General features: G+C 40.6%; 1 protein-coding gene and 1 pseudogene across 1 annotated transcript; one reads left to right on the top strand and one right to left on the bottom strand.

Annotated features, from left to right (window-relative positions):
* Positions 1 to 3740: 3740 nt before the first annotated feature.
* Positions 3741 to 5754, bottom strand: LOC147607511 (polyphenol oxidase, chloroplastic-like). The gene is made up of 2 exons (XM_086790674.1): positions 4859 to 5754; positions 3741 to 4771 (listed from the first exon to the last, which is right to left on the bottom strand). The coding sequence occupies exons 1-2, from the start codon at positions 5626 to 5628 to the stop codon at positions 3922 to 3924; spliced, it is 1620 nt and encodes a 539-aa protein (XP_086646800.1). The 5' UTR covers positions 5629 to 5754; the 3' UTR covers positions 3741 to 3921.
* Positions 5755 to 11419: 5665 nt separating this feature from the next.
* LOC147607512 (putative E3 ubiquitin-protein ligase XBAT31) lies at positions 11420 to 16311 on the top strand (annotated as a pseudogene).
* The last annotated feature ends 2608 nt before the right edge of the window (positions 16312 to 18919 follow it).

The raw sequence follows: 18919 nt of genomic DNA on the forward strand, positions 1-18919 counted from the left end.
GGTCTTTTACTTACATTCCTTGGGATGATCTTCCACATGTTTCCCTTTCTTCCTTCTAGAAGGTCTTGGTTCATCCTCAACCTCTTTCCCTCTAGTCCTCTTATTGGCTAAGATATCAACCTCTTCATCCACTGCAATCAGATTCATCTCTCCCTGTCTATTCTCTCCCTATCTAGGACCATTCCTTGGCTGCTGTTATTGAGCTTGTGGTACCTGCTAATCTTGCATCTCCTCCTCCCTCCTACTAGCATCTTGTCTATCTTCTCTCCTAGGTGGAAAAGGGTATATATCACCTCCCAACCTCCTTGGATAAGGGCAAGTGAGGAGAAATATGGCCTCTTTCCATGCAGTTGAAGCATTGTACATTCATATTAGGTACTCCTCTTCCGCTTCCTCTTGGGTCATCCCTATCTCCTACTCTAGGAGCATTCCTGCCCCCTTGCATAAGATTCAAATTCAGGTTCTCCATCTGCTAAGTCAAATGGTTGATTCCCTCCATGAGCTAGTCTATGACTACTGGAACCACCGGGAGCCCCCCTCCCTTATTCTGCTCTTCTTTCCACGGGCATGACTGGTCTTCCTTCAGCTTGGACCTCCCTTTTCTTCTAAGCCATCCTCTGCAACTTCCATTATTTCTCCCTGAAAATCCTCAAGGCTTCTTGAAAATTCCATGGCCTCTTTAGTTCCACCTTATCCCTCAATTATACATAGAGAGATTGAATGAACATGTCCTAGAAGAATGGGTGGGTGCTCTGTGCCCAAGGGAAGTGTCCCACCTTCCCCATAAATCCTCAAGGTGATCTAAAAATCTGTCAAAAACATCATATAAATTATGCTTTAAGTTTTGAAACTCCTACCATAAGGCATCAAGGGATTCACTCTACTTGTATTGTTGCACCAAAGCCACCTTAATTTTTTCATATGTCTACTCCTGGGTTGGCTGGGCTCTCCATACCTGCATAGCATCACCTTTTAGTAACATAGTCAACAAAGTCAACTTATCATCATCCCGCTCCTTTCCAAAGGTAAAGGCTATAAGTTCCATCCCTGCCATACCTGCATAGCATCACCTTTTAGTAACATAGTCAACAAAGTCAACTTATCATCATCCCGCTCCTTTCCAAAGGTAAAGGCTATAAGTTCCATCCCTGCCAAGAATTCTTCTAGGCATGACCATGAAACACTGGGTATGTCATCATAGCAGGCATCTCAACTGCGTGAATTTCTCCAAGCCTACAAATAATAAGCTGAAGGGTGATTTCAAAGCCCTCCTTAGTGGGGGCACCCAAACAATGATGCGTCGGGGGAGTCTCCCTCTATAGCTTGTTTGAACACACCGCCGTAGGAGGGAGCACTATCAACTAACACCACGACACCAACTAAAACACAAATCCAGAGTACCAATCTACTCAACCGATATCCTTTGTCCTTTAGCTGACATAGTCGAACACCTCAAAACCCCCCAAACAAATTCATCTTACTCCTCCAAATGTACTCCTAGGTTAGACCCAGCCTCCAATATCTTTGATCTTCTCTCCTAACTCCTAGGTTAGACCCAGCCTCCAATATCTTTGATCTTCTCTCCTAACTCCTCAACTTACCTCGGCGTGGCGACTGACACCCTGCTAAACCAAAAAGGCTCTCAGCAAACATTGAGCTGATCAATTGCTGACTATAACTGGAATCAGATACCTTTTGTTGACCCTAGTCAAATGTGTGTCCTAAAGGCTCCCAAAATGTCCTCTAGCATCCAACAACCTTCAAAAACTTACCTCAGAACTTCACAGAACCTATCAGCACTCCCCTATTGACCTCTTGCCGACTCAAGTCTGACGTACCTATCTCACCTGGCTGAGTTTTGAATCAGATCTCACTACTCCAGTGTTAGATCTAACACTTCCACACCCTAAAATACCTCAGATACCACCAAGATTCAACACAACAAACTCACAACTGATAACAGCTGACTGTTTGCTGACCCTTGAACACCTTTAGCGCTCAACTCAATCTGTCTAACTGCTCCGCTGACTGAACTCTAACAGTTAGAGACCAAACCCTAAACAACTTCTCTTCAACCCAAAAAGACAAGATCTATTCTTCTTCACCCTCAGCTGATTGCCTCTAATACCCACTTGACCCTATCTGACACTATCAGACTCTATATTGACTCACTACAATGAAAGCTATCTGACCCAGTTCTGACTCAACAAACTTCAGATCTTCACTCATACATATTTACTCTCAACAATCTTAAACCAAATAACACATACTAGAGCATTAAAACTAATCAATCCAAACTCATATAAATCCTTTTTGCATGTAGTTGAAATCGAACCAATCTCAATAACCCGTAGACATGGGGTTCAAACAAAAGAGAGATAGCATCAAGAAATAGAGGGATCCCCCGCAATAATATTATAGCAAACAGTTCTTCAAGCCTGTGTTTTCAACTTCACATCATGTACAAACACCAAAGAAGTCTACAACTCCATTGTGCAGGTCTCCACCTTCAAACACAGCAAGGAATAGTTGAGCAAAGAACTCGACTAGTCCAAGTTCTTACAGAGCTCCACTCCTAGAGATCCTAGGGCACCAACCTCCTACAAGATCCTACGTGGTATTCTTTGCACCCTCTCGTCTGGATAGACCCAAACTTCCTCACTTGATTCCCATGTCTTCTCCCCAAACCAAAACACATTGTATTCACAAGCTTCCATAGAGCTTCTTCAAAATCCTCATCTCTCTACAGTTCTCCTCTATTCTCATATGCTGTCTTGACCACCATGCTCCCCAAATTTTTGGGTAGGGAGTGGACACAAAAAAAACCTATCAACGGGACTACGTCTTTGTTTGACAAGATGCAGCTAGCCTAGGGCAAGAGCTCATCATCAACTATGCAAGTATCTAACATCATCAAGCATATAACTAGCATAAAACTTATGGTTCTATTCATGCAGGGAACTTCACAGGAGCCACGTAATGATGTGGAAGCAGGAGGCGGAACGGGTATGATGATTATGAGGAGTTTGTTTATACATGCTCCTATTTTTTGTAAGCGCTAGATACTTGTAATTTTTGTAAGAGCACTAGCTCCACTCTTTTTTTTTTGCAAGACAATGATGTACAAACTTTGTGCACAAATTACTAATAAGTTTATCATTTTTGTACTTTCTTTGTCTTTTTTTTTAAATTAAATTATCTATCTTTAATCTAATGTGTCTATATCTAGAGTACCTAGCTAGGTACCATTGGTAGAATGGGACAGGTTGGGGCAATTTGGGCAAACTGCCCCAACTTGTCCCATTTTGTCCAACAAAAAACCCCAAAAAAAAAACATTTCTCCCAGTGTCGATATGATCGTGAGTATTTACCAGTGTCTGTATAAGTGTGAGTGTCCGATGCATATACCGACGTTGGTTAATAACCATTGTCAGTATAAGCATTGGTGTGTACGTCAGCGCAGCTCGACCTATTTTTTTGGTACGGATGTTTATACAAATGCATGTACGACATCACGGGTAAATATTGCCAAAAAAAAACTTAGTCTAAATCGTCAATATGTGTAATAGTATTAAGATGATCTCTTGTAGTAATTGTGGGTTGTCACAACTAGAAAATGTCCCTCGCAACCAAGAATAGATTCATCATGAGGGCTCAACTTGGCACCTTTGTGAGGATACCACTAAATTGGACCCAAAAAGAGTCCTTTTATTCTAACCAAAAAAAAAAGAAAAGAAAAGTTGGAGGATTCAAAAAAGAACTTTTGAATTAATTGTTTGAGGAAGTAAATTTTGTAAGTTCTACTCACTGGAGTCAAATTTACATAGTTATTATAGTTGTAAGGTCTACTCTGGAGTAATTATTACAATTGTGCTTTGGTTGTGCTTTCTTCACACGGAGTTTATTTGGATCGCAGGCGACTTAATCATAGCTTATCTGCATCCCCTTGATCGTCACATCGACATGGCTAGCATGCGGCTTCACGACGATGGTGATGACAACCTTGTCGTCATTCTGGATACCTATGCGCTTGAGGTTGTCTCCAATTTCAAACTTAACGTTCATGAAGAGGTGCTTGTGCTTGCCGGATGAACCGAGGATGTTGGACGTGCCCACGTACTCGGCCGCGCTCAATTGGGTGTTTTCATCGGCGTCCGGCAGGTTGACAAACACCACCAGCTGCACAAAGCTATCCCTTGTCACCTCCACGCCCTGGATAAGCAGCACCTCCTCCTTTTGATGAGCCTTCTTGCCGCCGGAGGGCCGCCTTACCAGTGCTGTGAGCTTATCTCCCAAGTGAATGGTGCCGTTCTGCGGTGCCGCTCCTATCTCCGGAATGCCTTTTGCGGCGGCCGCTGCGCTGCCGTTCGATGCTGCCTGCGGCGAGAAGTTGAGCCACAGTTTATCCGCCTTTACTTTCTTGTAGCTCACGCCTAGTTTCTTGTTGTCGAGAGCGTCCCGGGCCTTCACTTTTACCAGGTTTGCGTTCTCGTCGTAGAAGATGAACTCTGCGTCCAGGAAGTCCGGGTCGGAGTAGTCCTGGCGGCGGCCGCCCGGGATGGATTTCCACACCTCCCACAGCCTGTCTATGTTGCTGTGGTGGGCGAAGAAAATGGGATCACGGGCGGCGGTACTGAAAGTGCCCATGTCTTCGATGAGGGGCAGGGTAGGGTCGCCCGTCCAGTGATGGATGCCATTGTGCTGGACGTTCTCCAGGCTCCCACCTAGAGGCGCATCCAGGACGGTGGAGTTTGCGAGGTTGGTGCCAATCCTGCATGTGTAGGCTTAATTAGTATTAATTCAATGAAGCCAAGCTTAAGCATAATTTATCTGTGATTGTATTAGTGTTTACGCGCACCTGTAGGCGCCCCCCATGAAGAGCTCAGGCGTCGAGGCTGTTACTAGAGATTTGTACATGGAGTTGAGGTTCTCTACAACGAGCTCAGAGTCCTCTGTGGTGTTGGACAGCGGAACCAGCCGCACAATCGCCGGAGGAACGTGGTCCTTGTCTCGCTTGGCGTCGTAGAGGGAGGTTCCGTTGCGAGCGAACATGGCCGGCATCACGTTGCCGCCGTCCTGCTGGTCGTCCCAGTTCCAGAACACTAGAGAGAAATTGTCGTCTCCCAGAAGCTTGGCCAGAATGCGCTCGTGAAAGTAGAGGTACCAGCGATGCCAAGGCAGAAAGATCCAGGAGTAGTGCACCTGCATGAGCACGTCGCCGCTGGCGCCGGGCTGTTTGTAAGCGCCGTTGCAAAAGGCGCAGTGGAGTTTGGCTTGCACGGCCCAGCTGCGCGGGTCATCGGCCGGCAGCGCGCGCATGAGCTCGTAAGCTCTGACGTATGCGGCTATGTAATTCTCGGCGACTCGGTGGGCGGGCCGCCGGACATGCTTGGCTAAGGGAGGGTAAGCCTCGAAGGAGAAGTCGACAGCCGCATTGTTTTTGGGAACGGGCAAGCAGCAGTTGAAGGTGAGAGTGATCTCAGGCCCTTTAACGGACCTGTCTACAGCCGTCTGACAGTGGCGAAGGTCGGGCGGACGGACAGGGGCGGCCTGCACGAGCTGTATAAGAAGCAGCGCCGACAAGAAGGAGAGGTGCAGCCTACAGAGCAGCCTACAGAGCTTATGCATGGTCACTCTCGTGTTACGCAGAAAGGGAGGTGGGCGAAGAGCAGCCTACAGAGCTTATTGTTATACACCATCTCCCAGCTTACAGCAACTTCTAGGAGGAATTTGCAAGAGTAAAGCATGCACAGAGATTGCCTCCCTGTGTATATATACATTCTTGCAGCTTCCATTTTAGAGCTTCCGGCCGTTTTTCTAAACGAGCTCATATTATATTCCAACCATGTTGACAAAAGCGGTATTGAGTGATATTTTTGTCTTGAGAGAGTCCGTATGTGCCACCACCTCTTCTAGATGTTCGCCATTCAGCAGATTGGGTAGAAAAAGTTAGCCTTGGTAGTTTATTAGTAGCCTTCACATTGTGCATAGGTCACATCCGAGAAAAATGTTACCCCATGTAGGTGTCTTTATCACCTGCATGAGGATCAAGGTCATGATACAGCACCGAGAATATTGATGCATAGGTGTTCATTCCATCATAACATACAATAGGGGTTCCTCAAAAATCATATATGTATGCATGGTTAATGATCCAACTACATGCAAATAATCATTTGCATGTACATGTACTTAACCTTCCTAAAATTCCTTGCTTTGAAAATAAATTTGTGGATGTTAAGATAATCCTTTATTTTCTCAAAGACTTCTACTTCTATTCATGTTTGGACTCTCAAGACATCTATTTCGTGCTCATGCCAAATAAAGAAAAATCCTATGAGATCTAAAGAATCTTAGGTGAAGGCTCGACCAATCCTTCAATTTTAAAACAAAAAAAAAAACATGTCTACGTAAAGGGTTATATGTAATACCCATGACCTTAAAAATATTGAAAATAAAAGTGTTATCAATTTTTCAAAAAGTCAAAGTCACTTTTGAAACGTTAACTTCCCTCATGTATAGAATAGAACCATTCAAATCTCACCTTTGAACATGCTAGAACATGATCAGATGTATTTTATTCCTTATAATAGGTTCAAACCACAATGTTGACTAAACTTGGCTTTCTGCTACATCTTTAGCCTTGAAATTTGGCGTTATGAAAACCATGGCTGAAATTAATGGTTCAAACCACGACCTTCACTAAATATGAAATTAATGGTTGTGGAATCTTGTAAAGTATGGCCCCCTTAATATGTTGAAGGGTGAAAAAGACCCACTAAAATAATTCCAAAGTATTAATCACAAAGCATAGAATAGGAATTTGAAATGGATCTAGACCAAATATCAAAGAAATCAACACATAAAGTCCACATCAAACACATATGAGAAATCCATGTGATTATGATGTAAAGAGAAGAAATCCACATGCATATGTAGCAAAGAAGGCATGTGCATAAGGCATAAGTGATTTAACCTCTGACCATGTGATTATGATGTAAAGAGAAGAAATCCACATGCATATGTAGCAAAGAAGGCATGTGCATAAGGCCTAAGTGATTTAACCTCTGACCACATGAGGAATTTGAAATGGATCTAGAATAGGAATTTGAAATGGATCTAGACCAAATATCAAAGAAATCAACACATAAAGTCCACATCTAGCATCCATTTGATAAGCATCAAACACATATGAGAAATCCATGTGATTATGATGTAAAGAGAAGAAATCCACATGCATATGTAGCAAAGAAGGCATGTGCATAAGGCCTAAGTGATTTAACCTCTGACCATGTGATTATGATGTAAAGAGAAGAAATCCACATGCATATGTAGCAAAGAAGGCATGTGCATAAGGCCTAAGTGATTTAACCTCTGACCACATGAGGAATTTGAAATGGATCTAGAATAGGAATTTGAAATGGATCTAGACCAAATATCAAAGAAATCAACACATAAAGTCCACATCTAGCATCCATTTGATAAGCATCAAACACATATGAGAAATCCATGTGATTATGATGTAAAGAGAAGAAATCCACATGCATATGTAGCAAAGAAGGCATGTGCATAAGGCCTAAGTGATTTAACCTCTGACCACATGAGGATTGCTATCAAGCTTGCCATGAGCCCTAGACCATGAAAGGCCATCTCCATAAAAGGAGCCATGAGTACATGTAAGTATCCAAGATAAGAATGATCAAAAGATCTCTACAATGAACCAAATGCCCTATTTATAGTAGCCTTGCCCATGGCCCATTATTTGCATATTTTGGACCTTAGTTTTTCTACATTACAAACCATCCCTTCCCAAAGATTTTTTTCTCAAAATCATACAAGATATCTGCAACATAGCCTCAAATGAAATCAATGGGAAGTGGTAAAGGCCCAAATATGCTCTCCATAAATCTTTTATGCATCTTTCTATGCATAAAATCAATTTTAATGAAAATAACACTTTTGAAATAAAAAAAATCCTTTTTACATCTTTCTATGCATAAAATCAATTTTAATGAGAATAATACTTTTGAAATAAAAATAAATCTTTTATGCATCTTTCTATGCATAAAATCAATTTTAATGAAAATAACACTTTTGAAAGAAAAATAAATCCTTTATGCATCTTTCTATGCATAAAGTCAATTTTAATGAGAATAACACTTTTGAAATAAAAATAATAAATCCTTTTTTCATCTTTCTATGCATAAAATCAATTTTAATGAGAATAACACTTTTGAAATTAAAAAAATAAATCCTTTTTGCATCTTTCTATGCATAAAATCAATTTTAATGAAAATAACACTTTTGAAAGAAAATAAATCCCTTATGCATCTTTCTATGCATAAAATCAATTTTAATGAGAATAACACTTTTGAAATAAAAATAAATCTTTTATGCATCTTTCTATGCATAAAATCAATTTTAATGAAAATAACACTTTTGAAAGAAAAATAAATCCTTTATGCATCTTTCTATGCATAAAGTCATTTTTAATGAGAATAACACTTTTGAAATAAAAAAATAAATCCTTTATGGATCTTTCTATGCATAAAATGAATTTTAATGAGAATAATACTTTTGAAATAAAAAAGTAAATCCTTTATGCATCTTTCTATGCATAAAATCAATTTTAATGAGAATAACACTTTTGAAATAAAAATAAATATTTTATGCATCTTTCTATGCAAAAATTTAATTTTAATGAAAACAATACTTTTATAATAAAAATTTTCACTATGCATCATTCTATGCATAGATATTAAATTCAATGAAAACAACACTTTTATAATAAAAATTTCCATTATGCATCTTTCTATGCATAGAAATTAAATTCAATGAAAACAACACTTTTGTAATAAAAAGATTTTCAATATGCATCTTTCTATGCATAGAAATTAATATCAATAATTAATATCAATGATATCCATGCATATTCATAGATGAATATGTACATGGAGTAAATAAAAATAATTTTTTTAGAATGTACAAACGGTGGGAATTACTCTTTTAGAATAACATAAAACTTTATTTTCCACAAAATTTAAGAAAACTTTCCCATAACCTCCTTTGTATGGCTGACCATTTCTCAATTTTTACATTCTAATATAAATTTAAAATTAATCCCAATTTGAAGTAAAGTACTCTAATCTATTCAATTTTCACTTTCTAAAGAGTAAACAATAAGAAAAGTTTAAATCAATTTATTTGTTACTCATTTTAGGATAAAGAAAGGCTGAATTTTTAAGGAAGAGAAGGGGTGGCCTTTTCATCAAGGCATAACATAAGATTCACTTTAATCAACTTTTAAAAAGAAGCATAGAAATCAGAAGACCATAGATTAGAAATTAAAAAAGTAGAATTTTTAGATTACATGGAGTTTTGTGAGCTTTCCTTTGGCTTGAGGGATTGAGGGTTCTACTCTTGTTTGGATCAAGAGTGGCCACCAATTCTTTTGGAGAGGATTTAGTCAAAAACAATTGAATTATCAAGTGAATTCAATGTATTTGGCTCTGGGAAGGAGTAGAGTAACAGTGCATAAACACTATTAACCTTTTACAAAGGAGGAGGCTTCTATCTATAGGAAACAATGAGTCTCTAACCAAGCAAACTGATTCTAAAATTTTCTAGATCAGTTTGGTCAATTTTTGACCATTTTTACAATGAGTCTCTAACCAAGCAAATTGATTCTAAAATTTTCTAGATCAGTTTGGTCAATTTTTGACCATTTTTAAGTCAGTTTATCTTACTTTTTGGATCTAGTTGAAACAGGAGAGAGGAGAGATGAAAATATCTCATTATTTATGAGTTTAAAACTCCTCCACACATGTGAAATAGGTGTCTCCTTCATGAGGGGAGATCTCCACACTGAGGTGTCAAAAATACATCATTTCCTCTAAATATCTCTTCTTTTTTAACTAATAAACCTTGACCTTAGTCAACTCTTCATCTTATGTGAGCATTTACTCATTTTGGGAGATTTTCTTTTATTATTCAATTTATCTCCTCCCTACATTTGGATTAATCTTATTGGTCCATAGGAAAACTAATTGGAGCGCATAATTTAAAAAATTTTGAAAATCTGGACCCTTAGGCTAAGGTCCTTTATACCCATTTTTAATTAATTCCAATTGCACATTGGAAAGTTCTTTTTTAATTTTTATTTTAGGAAAAACCATTTTAGACACTAGGAGGATTTTTATATCTAAAAATATCTCAATTTTGAATTACCTCCCTCTAAAAATTTTCTCTCTTTAGGCCAAAACAGGGTGAAACAGGATCTTTCTTTTATTTCAGAGAGGGGAATAATTATAAGATCTGAAGCGGAGGTTCTTACACCTGCACACCTCAAACGCCACAGAGGAAGGAATCTTACACACATGATCTAACACACACACACATCACTCTCACTATCATCATTACATACATCATCATCATGTGCATATGTGTAGCCAAGTGATTGGAGGAGGTTATGGGAAGTGAATCCAGGTTTTTCACCCCCCGGAATGAAGCAGCATCCATCTTCCATCTACTCCTATACTAGAGTAATCTTCTAGTCAATCATCTTCTTGACCCTATCCACATTTTCAAGAACATAAATATGCTTTGGAAAACCATCACAGGTATACTAAAGAAAGAAAGGCACAAAGGGATGATCTACAAGACATGGATTGCATGCAGCACTTATGGGCACGGAGCAGACGTGATGGGAAGGTGATTCTCCCTAGAGCACCTTGGGTCTTAACTAAAGAAGAGTAGCAGCAAGTAAAGAAGTACATCAATGAATTTAATACTCCCACTAGTTTTTGTATGCATTTCTTGAAGGGAGCATTCATAAAGGATGAAGAGCTTAGTGGCTTAAAGTCTCATGACTGGCACAAAATCTTATAGTTTGTGCTGCCAATAGCCATTAAGGATTACCTCAGTGAAGACATAAGAGCGACAATATACAAGATTATTATTGTGGTAGGGTGGATATCAAAGAAGGAGATTAGAAGAAATACGTTGGAATCAGCTCTCGTCTAAACTCCATTGAAGCAGTTACAATGGCAGAGAAATTCTTTCCAACAAGTTTCCTGACCACCATTCAATTACACCTACTTGTTCATGTGGTTGACGAGGTTGTTGGAGAGCAGATGTTGTTCATAGCCGATGGGATGTTTTTCCTCGAGAGATTTATGAAGACATTAAAAGCTCGCCCCCCTAAGGGTAATATGGCAATGGGATGGTTTGTTCAAGAATCTCTTGTATACATAACAGAATTTCTTAATACATCAGACCCATATATGCCACAATTGTGGACACAAGAAGAGGATGGTCGGCTTGTTGGGGAAGAGCCTCAAGGACAAGGGCTTTAGAGAACAATGGATATGGTATTGTGAGAGAAGATTAATAAATTTTGCATCCTCACAACTCAAGTGCTATGGAGAAATGGGTTGAGAGGTATAACCTAGCAAAGAGTGAAAGAGACCGAGATCGTTTGAATTTTAGCAAGAGTCGAACAACTAGAGCATTTCCATACCCAGATTCACTTGCTCAACTTCCATAATTTCCTTCTAGTAGATGGCTTTAGCAAACCATACAACAAGCAAAGCATAGTGGCGAGGTTATAAGCGATGAGGAGCAGCTTTCATATGATTGTGATTACCATGTAAGTGAGTTTTTATATGTACACAAAAAACCATAAGACATAGTCTTATATAAGTTTTTGTTCTTGATACAATTTCATGATCTTCTTTTGCTTGCAGTATCGCAAATTTGGTGCACTTTAGTCACGCAGCTATCCCTTTTTTTCGAGTGGAGCGAATAGATAAGAAGCGAACAATATTTGATTGCGGTGTCAAAGCAAATTTCATGCAAGAAATTCATTCAAGTGCAAGTGACCTAGTTAGTGAAGTTGGCATGCTTGATTACTGTGGAACGATACAAGACATTATCAAGGTTGGGTTCAGAAAGTTTTCTACGTTCATCTTTGATGTGAAGTGGTTCAAGGTAGCCGATTTGTTCAAGTAGACTCCACAAAGATATGGACAAACCAAAGGGACACATTTATGCTACCAAAGCATTGTGAGCAGGTCATCTTTAAGGTGGACCCGAGAGATCATACATGGTTGTCTGTAATCCAAATTGATCCGCGTAGTAAACAAATATTTGAAGATATGGAAATATCAGATGAAGTAGAGATTGAGGATCCCACTCAAGAAGCACAAGAAATAGATATTGACCCAGTTGAACAACTAGAAGAAGGATCAAATGAAGGTATAGTAATTCAGCAAAAACTAGTACTTGAACCAGAAGCAAACACAATAGCTAATCTAGAATTCAAAGAAGAAATAGAAGAACAAATTTCAACACAACCACCTCTAATTCTTGAAATAGAAGAGGACGATACATAGGCTACACCCGTCGACAAAGATGCAAATGGAGAGGTATTTCTGGAATAGATGTATTTGGAGCCATGGAAATAGCTGAGGATGAGAGAGTCGATGATGAGCTATAACATCTTAACTTTTTTTATTTACCAAGAAATACTTGGTTTTGTCATTGTTTTCTTTTTTTGAACACTTGAATTTTTTTAAGAAGTCACAAAACAAAACAAAAATATGATTTTTTGACGCACGTTTTGACGCTTATACTTACCGACCCTTATTTCGACAGTTATTTTGACGCTTATTTCGATGTCCTTTTTCGCCCGTTATATCAAGACTCATTTCGACATGTGTTTGTAACGTTTATATCGATTGGTATTTTGATAGCATGGCCACCGTCGAAACTAGGCAGCATCGGAAATGGTTCATCCTGTAGTAGTGAAAATCTTCGTGAGTCCACTACCAGCTCACCTCCATTATCCAATCCAAAGATCTGAACTTACATCAACTATGCCAATCAATTAATTGATTGATTGATTGAAAATACAAATAATCATACTAAAATCATAATATCAAGACGATACAACCAATACTCTCACGCAAGTACGGAATCACCCGCATATACGTAAAGTAAGATACGATCGTCCACATTTCGAAAGGTGTCTCAATCTAAACTCATCTAGGAGAATTCGTAAAGAATAGAAAACATGAGAATATAAAATTCCATAAATTAACTCCTTGTAACATAATTAAATATATGTCTTGATTAAAATAGTATAATTACCCATATCATTATCTAAAGTCATTGTCAAAATACACATATTCACTTTCAGTTGCAAAAAAAAAAAATGCAACATATCTTATCCAACTGACTTCTTTTGGAAGAAGAAATAGGCATTTTATATCCCATTAATATATCACTATTTAAAAACAGTATGAAGGTTAAAATTATACGTTGTATATGGATGAAGTTTTATTTTAATCCTTCAATCAATTCTTACTTTAAAAATATCCAATATGTATTCTTATCTTATTTTTTAAAGACTGAATACTAAATTAAGTCTCTACAAATAGGACTTGGGATGACCAAGAATGGAGATTCTTTCTCATCATTACACATTTTTCATGTGTTGAAACGTGTTATGCTTCTAGATAAGGGAATCCTAGAAACACTCCTTATGACACAATTTGAGAACATATTTAGGAGATTTCATGAATGTTTCTATAAGTGAAAGAACAAACAGATTGAAACACTTATAGAGACAAACACAATGCCTCAATCCACTATCAATTGAGATTTACTTTGGAGATGTTTAACAATTCCTCACCTACACTATTAATGGTTATTCTCCCTTTGGAGACATACTATATTTGTATTTTTGTCTAATCTACTCCAACAAGGCTCTGTCTACTTTCTATAACAAGGCTATTTTCCACTAGCACATGTATACATTGGGGTTGAGGCACATAGGCTTTAGGCATGGGCCAGTTTGGAGATTTTTGAAAATTCCTTAGCAACTGTGGATAGGCAGCCAGGTCCTCCACACTCCACCAAGATCCTCCCACTTATTAACTGTTCTTTTGGCCGTTATGTTGATGTGCACATTGCATATTTATCTTTTTTTTAATGGTTTTTTAAATTATTATATTTTCTTTGAAGGTGACTTGTCTTTGGTCTACAATTCTAAATATTTAAAAAAGTCTCAAAAGTTGGTGTATGCTTGGCAAGGTCCCTTTTCGGGTAGTGGAGATCTTGCCCATGGGTGCGGTGCAACTAGAAACTCTCCAAGGTGCCTCCCTTCCATTGGTGAATGGCTCTAGGGTGAAGATATATTGGTCTCCTCAGGTGTGACAAGCCAGCAAGTGCTAGAGGGGATGACACGGGTTGTACATATTTTATATATTTTTTAAATCTTCTTTACCACTTTATTGGTTTTCTTTGCATTTTTCTTTTTCTTGTTTCTTTTTCTCTCATGGGTTACATGGTGGCCTCAATCTTCGCCCATCACCCTACCCCCCTCCCCTCTCACTTCTTTCCTCGGCCCTCCTCACCAAACCAACCCTTTCCCCTCCCCTCTCACTTCTCCCCTCATCCTTCCTCATCACCAACCAACACCCCCCCTTTCTCATCACCAACCAACACCCCCCCCTTTCTCATCGATTTTTCAAGCCCAAAAAAAAAACCTCCTAGTTTTCTTTTTCCATTACAAGGCAAAAATAAATAAAAAAATCTCCCCCTTTGTTTTTTTTCCCAAAAAAAACCTAGTATTTTTTTTCTTCCAAAAAAAACTCCCCCCTTTTAGTTTCCTTTTTCCATTACAAACAAAAATGAAACAAGAAAAAAAAACACAAAACTTTTCTCTCTCTCTCTTTCCCCCCTTATCTCCTCCCCTCAGGACCACTTACCCCCCTTATCTCTCTCACCCCACCAACTAACTCCCCCCTTACGTCACACTCGACCACCCCCTCACCCCACCAACCAACCCCCCCTACCTCACACCCAACACCCCCTCTCTTCTCTCCTCGCCGACCACCCCCTCACTCCCTCACCCCACCAACCAACCCCCCTACCTCACACCCCTCACACCCCTCACTCCCCTCACACCCCTCACTCCCTCACCCCTCCAACCCCTCTTACATGCACGACCGACCCCCCCAGCCCCCTCTCCTTTGCCACCCCACCAATCTCCCCCTCTCACACCTCACGGCCCCCCCACTCCCCTGTAGCTCCCCAACCCCCTCTCTCACCTCACCCCCCAACCCCCCTCCCAGCCCCCCCACCCTCGCAGCTCTCACCCCTCCCTCTCTCACCCATTGTCCCCCCTCTCACCAACCACCACCTAAAAAGGTTGTTTTTACTACAATCAGTAATAAATTTTCCAAAAGTAGAGTTTTGGCTATGGCAATGAAGGGTTGCCATATGAGAAGTATGAAATTATCAGCTTGAGCTTTTTAATTATTGATGGAGATGGAGATGGAGATCCATCACTGATAACAAGGCTATGGAGATGGATCTTTGAAGAAGATGCCTCATAGTTGTGGCCATTCATGGGGGATGACTTGCTCCATTTTGTGATCTTATCCCATTTAGACATGGGGGGATCACTGAGCGTTGTGGGCACGATGTGGAGAGTGAGCTCCTCTCTACCATTCGGGAAGGTGACTTACAGCATGCCATGGCTATCCTCAACAACAAGCCAATGCTCATCAATGGCACCCTCTCTTGCAACCACCACCTCTCACCTTTGCATTGTGCTGCCTCACATGGCCAATCTAAGGTACTTTTGTTACTATTGGAGAAGGGTGTGTCATTGAATGCAATGAATCATCATAGAAAGATGCCTCTAATGCTTGCCTCCTGTAAAAATGACGGCTATCTTGCATTGAGTGGCTCGTGGATTAGGGAGCTGATATCCTCATGTTTGATGCTGTCAATGGGAGGACGTGCCTCCATTATGTAAGAGCGGCCACCTTGATTGTGTCCAATGAGTTTTGGATGTTACCCAAATGCCCACAGTGGGACAAACATGTGGAGCTACACCTCTACACTTGGCAGCCCGGTCCAGTCATTCTATAGTAGTCTGCTTGCTTTTAAGTAAGGGGTCTCTCGTGTGTGCAACAACCACAAGATCTGGTGGAAGCGTCTGTGGTTTTGGAAGCACATCATTACATTTTGCAGCACGAGGATCATCAGAATGTGTTAAAGATATTTTGGCATGGGGTGCCGCTAAGTTGCAAAGAAGCTCTCAAGGGCACACCCCTTCTTCATCGCTCTAAAGTACCATAACACAGCATGTATAGCTTTTCTCAACCCTTTGGCTGCAGAGGCCTTGGTATGGCCATCTCTGTGGAGCAGTCTTGGCACTAGAGCAAAAGTTTTGTTGGAGGCTACCTTGGCACATGCTATGATGCTTGGGAGAAGCGAATCTTTTTTGTTTTTAAATAAGAAGCGGATCTTTTATGTACTAGCCATGGCCAAGTTTCATTTTGTATCTTTGTATGCTTGGACTTTGTGCCAAAAGTTTTTCCCAAACGAGGTGGCCAATGAATATGATTTAGATTAGTTTTGTGCTTTTGTTGGCATGAGTGTAGCCTTTCTGCTGGGTTCTTTGCTCGGGGGGATGACAGTGGTAATATAGGTAGTGATGGCTTGCTGGATGAAGTAACCAAGAGTTCTCAAAAATGGCTTGCTAGATGAAGTTGCCCAGGAGCTCTCAGTTTGATCATTTTTTCCATAGCTGGCTTACTAGATGAAGTTTCCCAGGAGCCTAGTTGCATCATTTTTATTGTTTGTGTATCTCTCCTGATGGTTTACCTGGAAAGATCATTGTATGAGATATGCATGGGAGCCCACCTACTGGATGTTTTGTGCTCGGAGTCTAGCTTGCCAGAGAACCACGTGTTTTTTATGTGGCATTCATTGGGACGGTGAATTGAGTAGTAGTGGGTGACCTGTGGTGGATAGGAAGCCAGGTCCTCCACACTCCACCAACAGCCTCCCACCATCACCTCCAACCACTCCGACCGCCGTTGCCGATGCTCTCCGACGGCTCCAACCATTGTCACTGCACCGGTGTCCCTCCGACATCTCCAACCATCTCGTCACGTTCTATGCCCTCCAATCACTCCAACCGCCGTCATGCCGATGCCCTCTGACATCTCTGATCGCCATCATCAACGGCTCCGACCACCACGATGCCCTTTCACATCTCCAACCGCCATCACCGCTAGTGCCCTCCGACATCTAAGATGTGCATGGCCAACTCCGATGGCACTCATGGAGGAAACACCCCTCTCCCTTTCCCAAGGCAAGGTGAGATCCTCTTGAGCACCATCTCCCTTTTCTCGACGGCGGAAGATCTTCCCTCTACACTACATGATGAGGGTTGGGACTTCGAGGAGGAGGACACCCAAGGAGGAGATATGGGGAGCACTCTCTCAGCAGTGGAGGACATTCACTCGTAGGACATACATTGTAGCACATTAAGGCAGGGAGCACATTCTCTGTGGTGGCAGCAGAGTTTCTCATGTATCATTCCCTTCGGTATCGTGATATTATATAGTGTTATCATCTTGTGGTGCCTTGTCTATCTCTCTGTGTGATTGAGGTGAGTGAGTGGTCAGTGGTGGGTGTGGTGTGAGTGAGAGGCTTGTAGGTATACTGTGGTGCTAGGTGGCAGTCGAAGAGCAGGGTAGACAGTGTAGAGCATAGGTCTTGCATGACTAGCCAATGTGACGTTGACTCATCCTTGGCGGGGTATACTTCCCTGAGAGGATCCATGCTCCCTTTTCCCCCAACCCTAGTGTTTGTATCGGTAGTCCTTGAGTTCTCCAGCGAGGACTGACAGAGTCATCTACAACTAAGACAAAATTTGGCGATCACGATAGGAAGCCAGGTCCTCCACACTCCACCAAGAGCCTCCCACCATCACCTCCAAACACTCCGATCGCCGACTGCCTGTACCCTCCAACCGCTCTGACCGCCATCACCGCCAGTGCCCTCCAACTGCTTTGACCACCGTCACCACCAGTGCCCTCCGACATCTCCAACCGCCATCACTACCAGTGTCCTCTGACATCTCCGATGTGCATGGCCAACTCCAATGGCACTCGTGGAGGCAACACACTCCCTTTCCCAAGGCAGAGTGAGATCCTCTTCAAGATTCTCTTGAGCACCGTCCCCACTACATGATGAGAGTTGGGACTTCGAGGAGGAGTAAAGAAAGGTTTAAATTAAATTTTGATCAAAAGATGAATTTTCACCATAATTCCACCTAGAAAATTAGGGTTGATAATTAAATTAGTAGAAAGAACATTCTTGGATGTTTTATGTGGATAAATTACCAAATTAATATTTACCCAAAATTAGATTAATGGAAGAAGAGTATTTTTATAGAAAAAATCTGATATTCTCATATAGAACCGTTTCTTAATCTATTATGGTTAGGAAGGAATGAAATTCATAAAGTTGGAAGTTTCCTTATGGGCTAGAAGTTCAGTAGATGTTTATTTGAAGAAAATCCTTGAAATCAAAGTTAGAAGTAAACCGAATAATTTTGGTTAGACCACGACTGTAAGAATGGTGACCAGTAAATTACTTGCCCATCTCTCGATCTGAATCAAGCAAAACACTCGTGACCAATTTCAATTCTTGACACAAAGAATAGACTACCATTGAATTAGCATAGTTTTTCCTTAACCGAAATCACCAAGAATCTAGTTGGAAATTAAGTCAAATGATGGTAGGTTACCCGGATGTGAGATCAATGATTCTCATTAAGAAAATCTAGATTAAAGGAAAAGGGTTTTGTGGAACCAATCTCAAACCAAGAATTTTACTTGCATAGAACCTCTGTTTTCTTTAAAGGACTGTTTTATGCATGAATGCTGGAGGAGGCATTTGGTATGTGTCTAACTAAGAAGAGATTCATTGTTTGCAATAGTTGGCAGGGAGTCATCGAGGGACGTCACTCACGGCGGCAAAGCTTGCCGAGGTCTTGACTATCCTTGGTATGGTTAAAATGGTGCGCTTTCGGTATGATGGGCGAGGGGAC

The sequence above is a fragment of the Cibotium barometz genome, chromosome 55, assembly GCF_041138505.1.
Source record: "Cibotium barometz isolate CiBa-2024 chromosome 55, ASM4113850v1, whole genome shotgun sequence".
Lineage (NCBI taxonomy): Eukaryota > Viridiplantae > Streptophyta > Polypodiopsida > Cyatheales > Cibotiaceae > Cibotium > Cibotium barometz.

Bases quoted from the DNA above. Each gene is read 5' to 3' on its own strand.
- LOC147607511 (XM_086790674.1), bottom strand. From the start codon at position 5,628: ATGCATAAGCTCTGTAGGCTGCTCTGTAGGCTGCACCTCTCCTTCTTG. The intron at 4,772-4,858 runs GTGCGCGTAAAC...CTACACATGCAG, and splicing joins TTCATGGGGGGCGCCTACAG to GATTGGCACCAACCTCGCAA.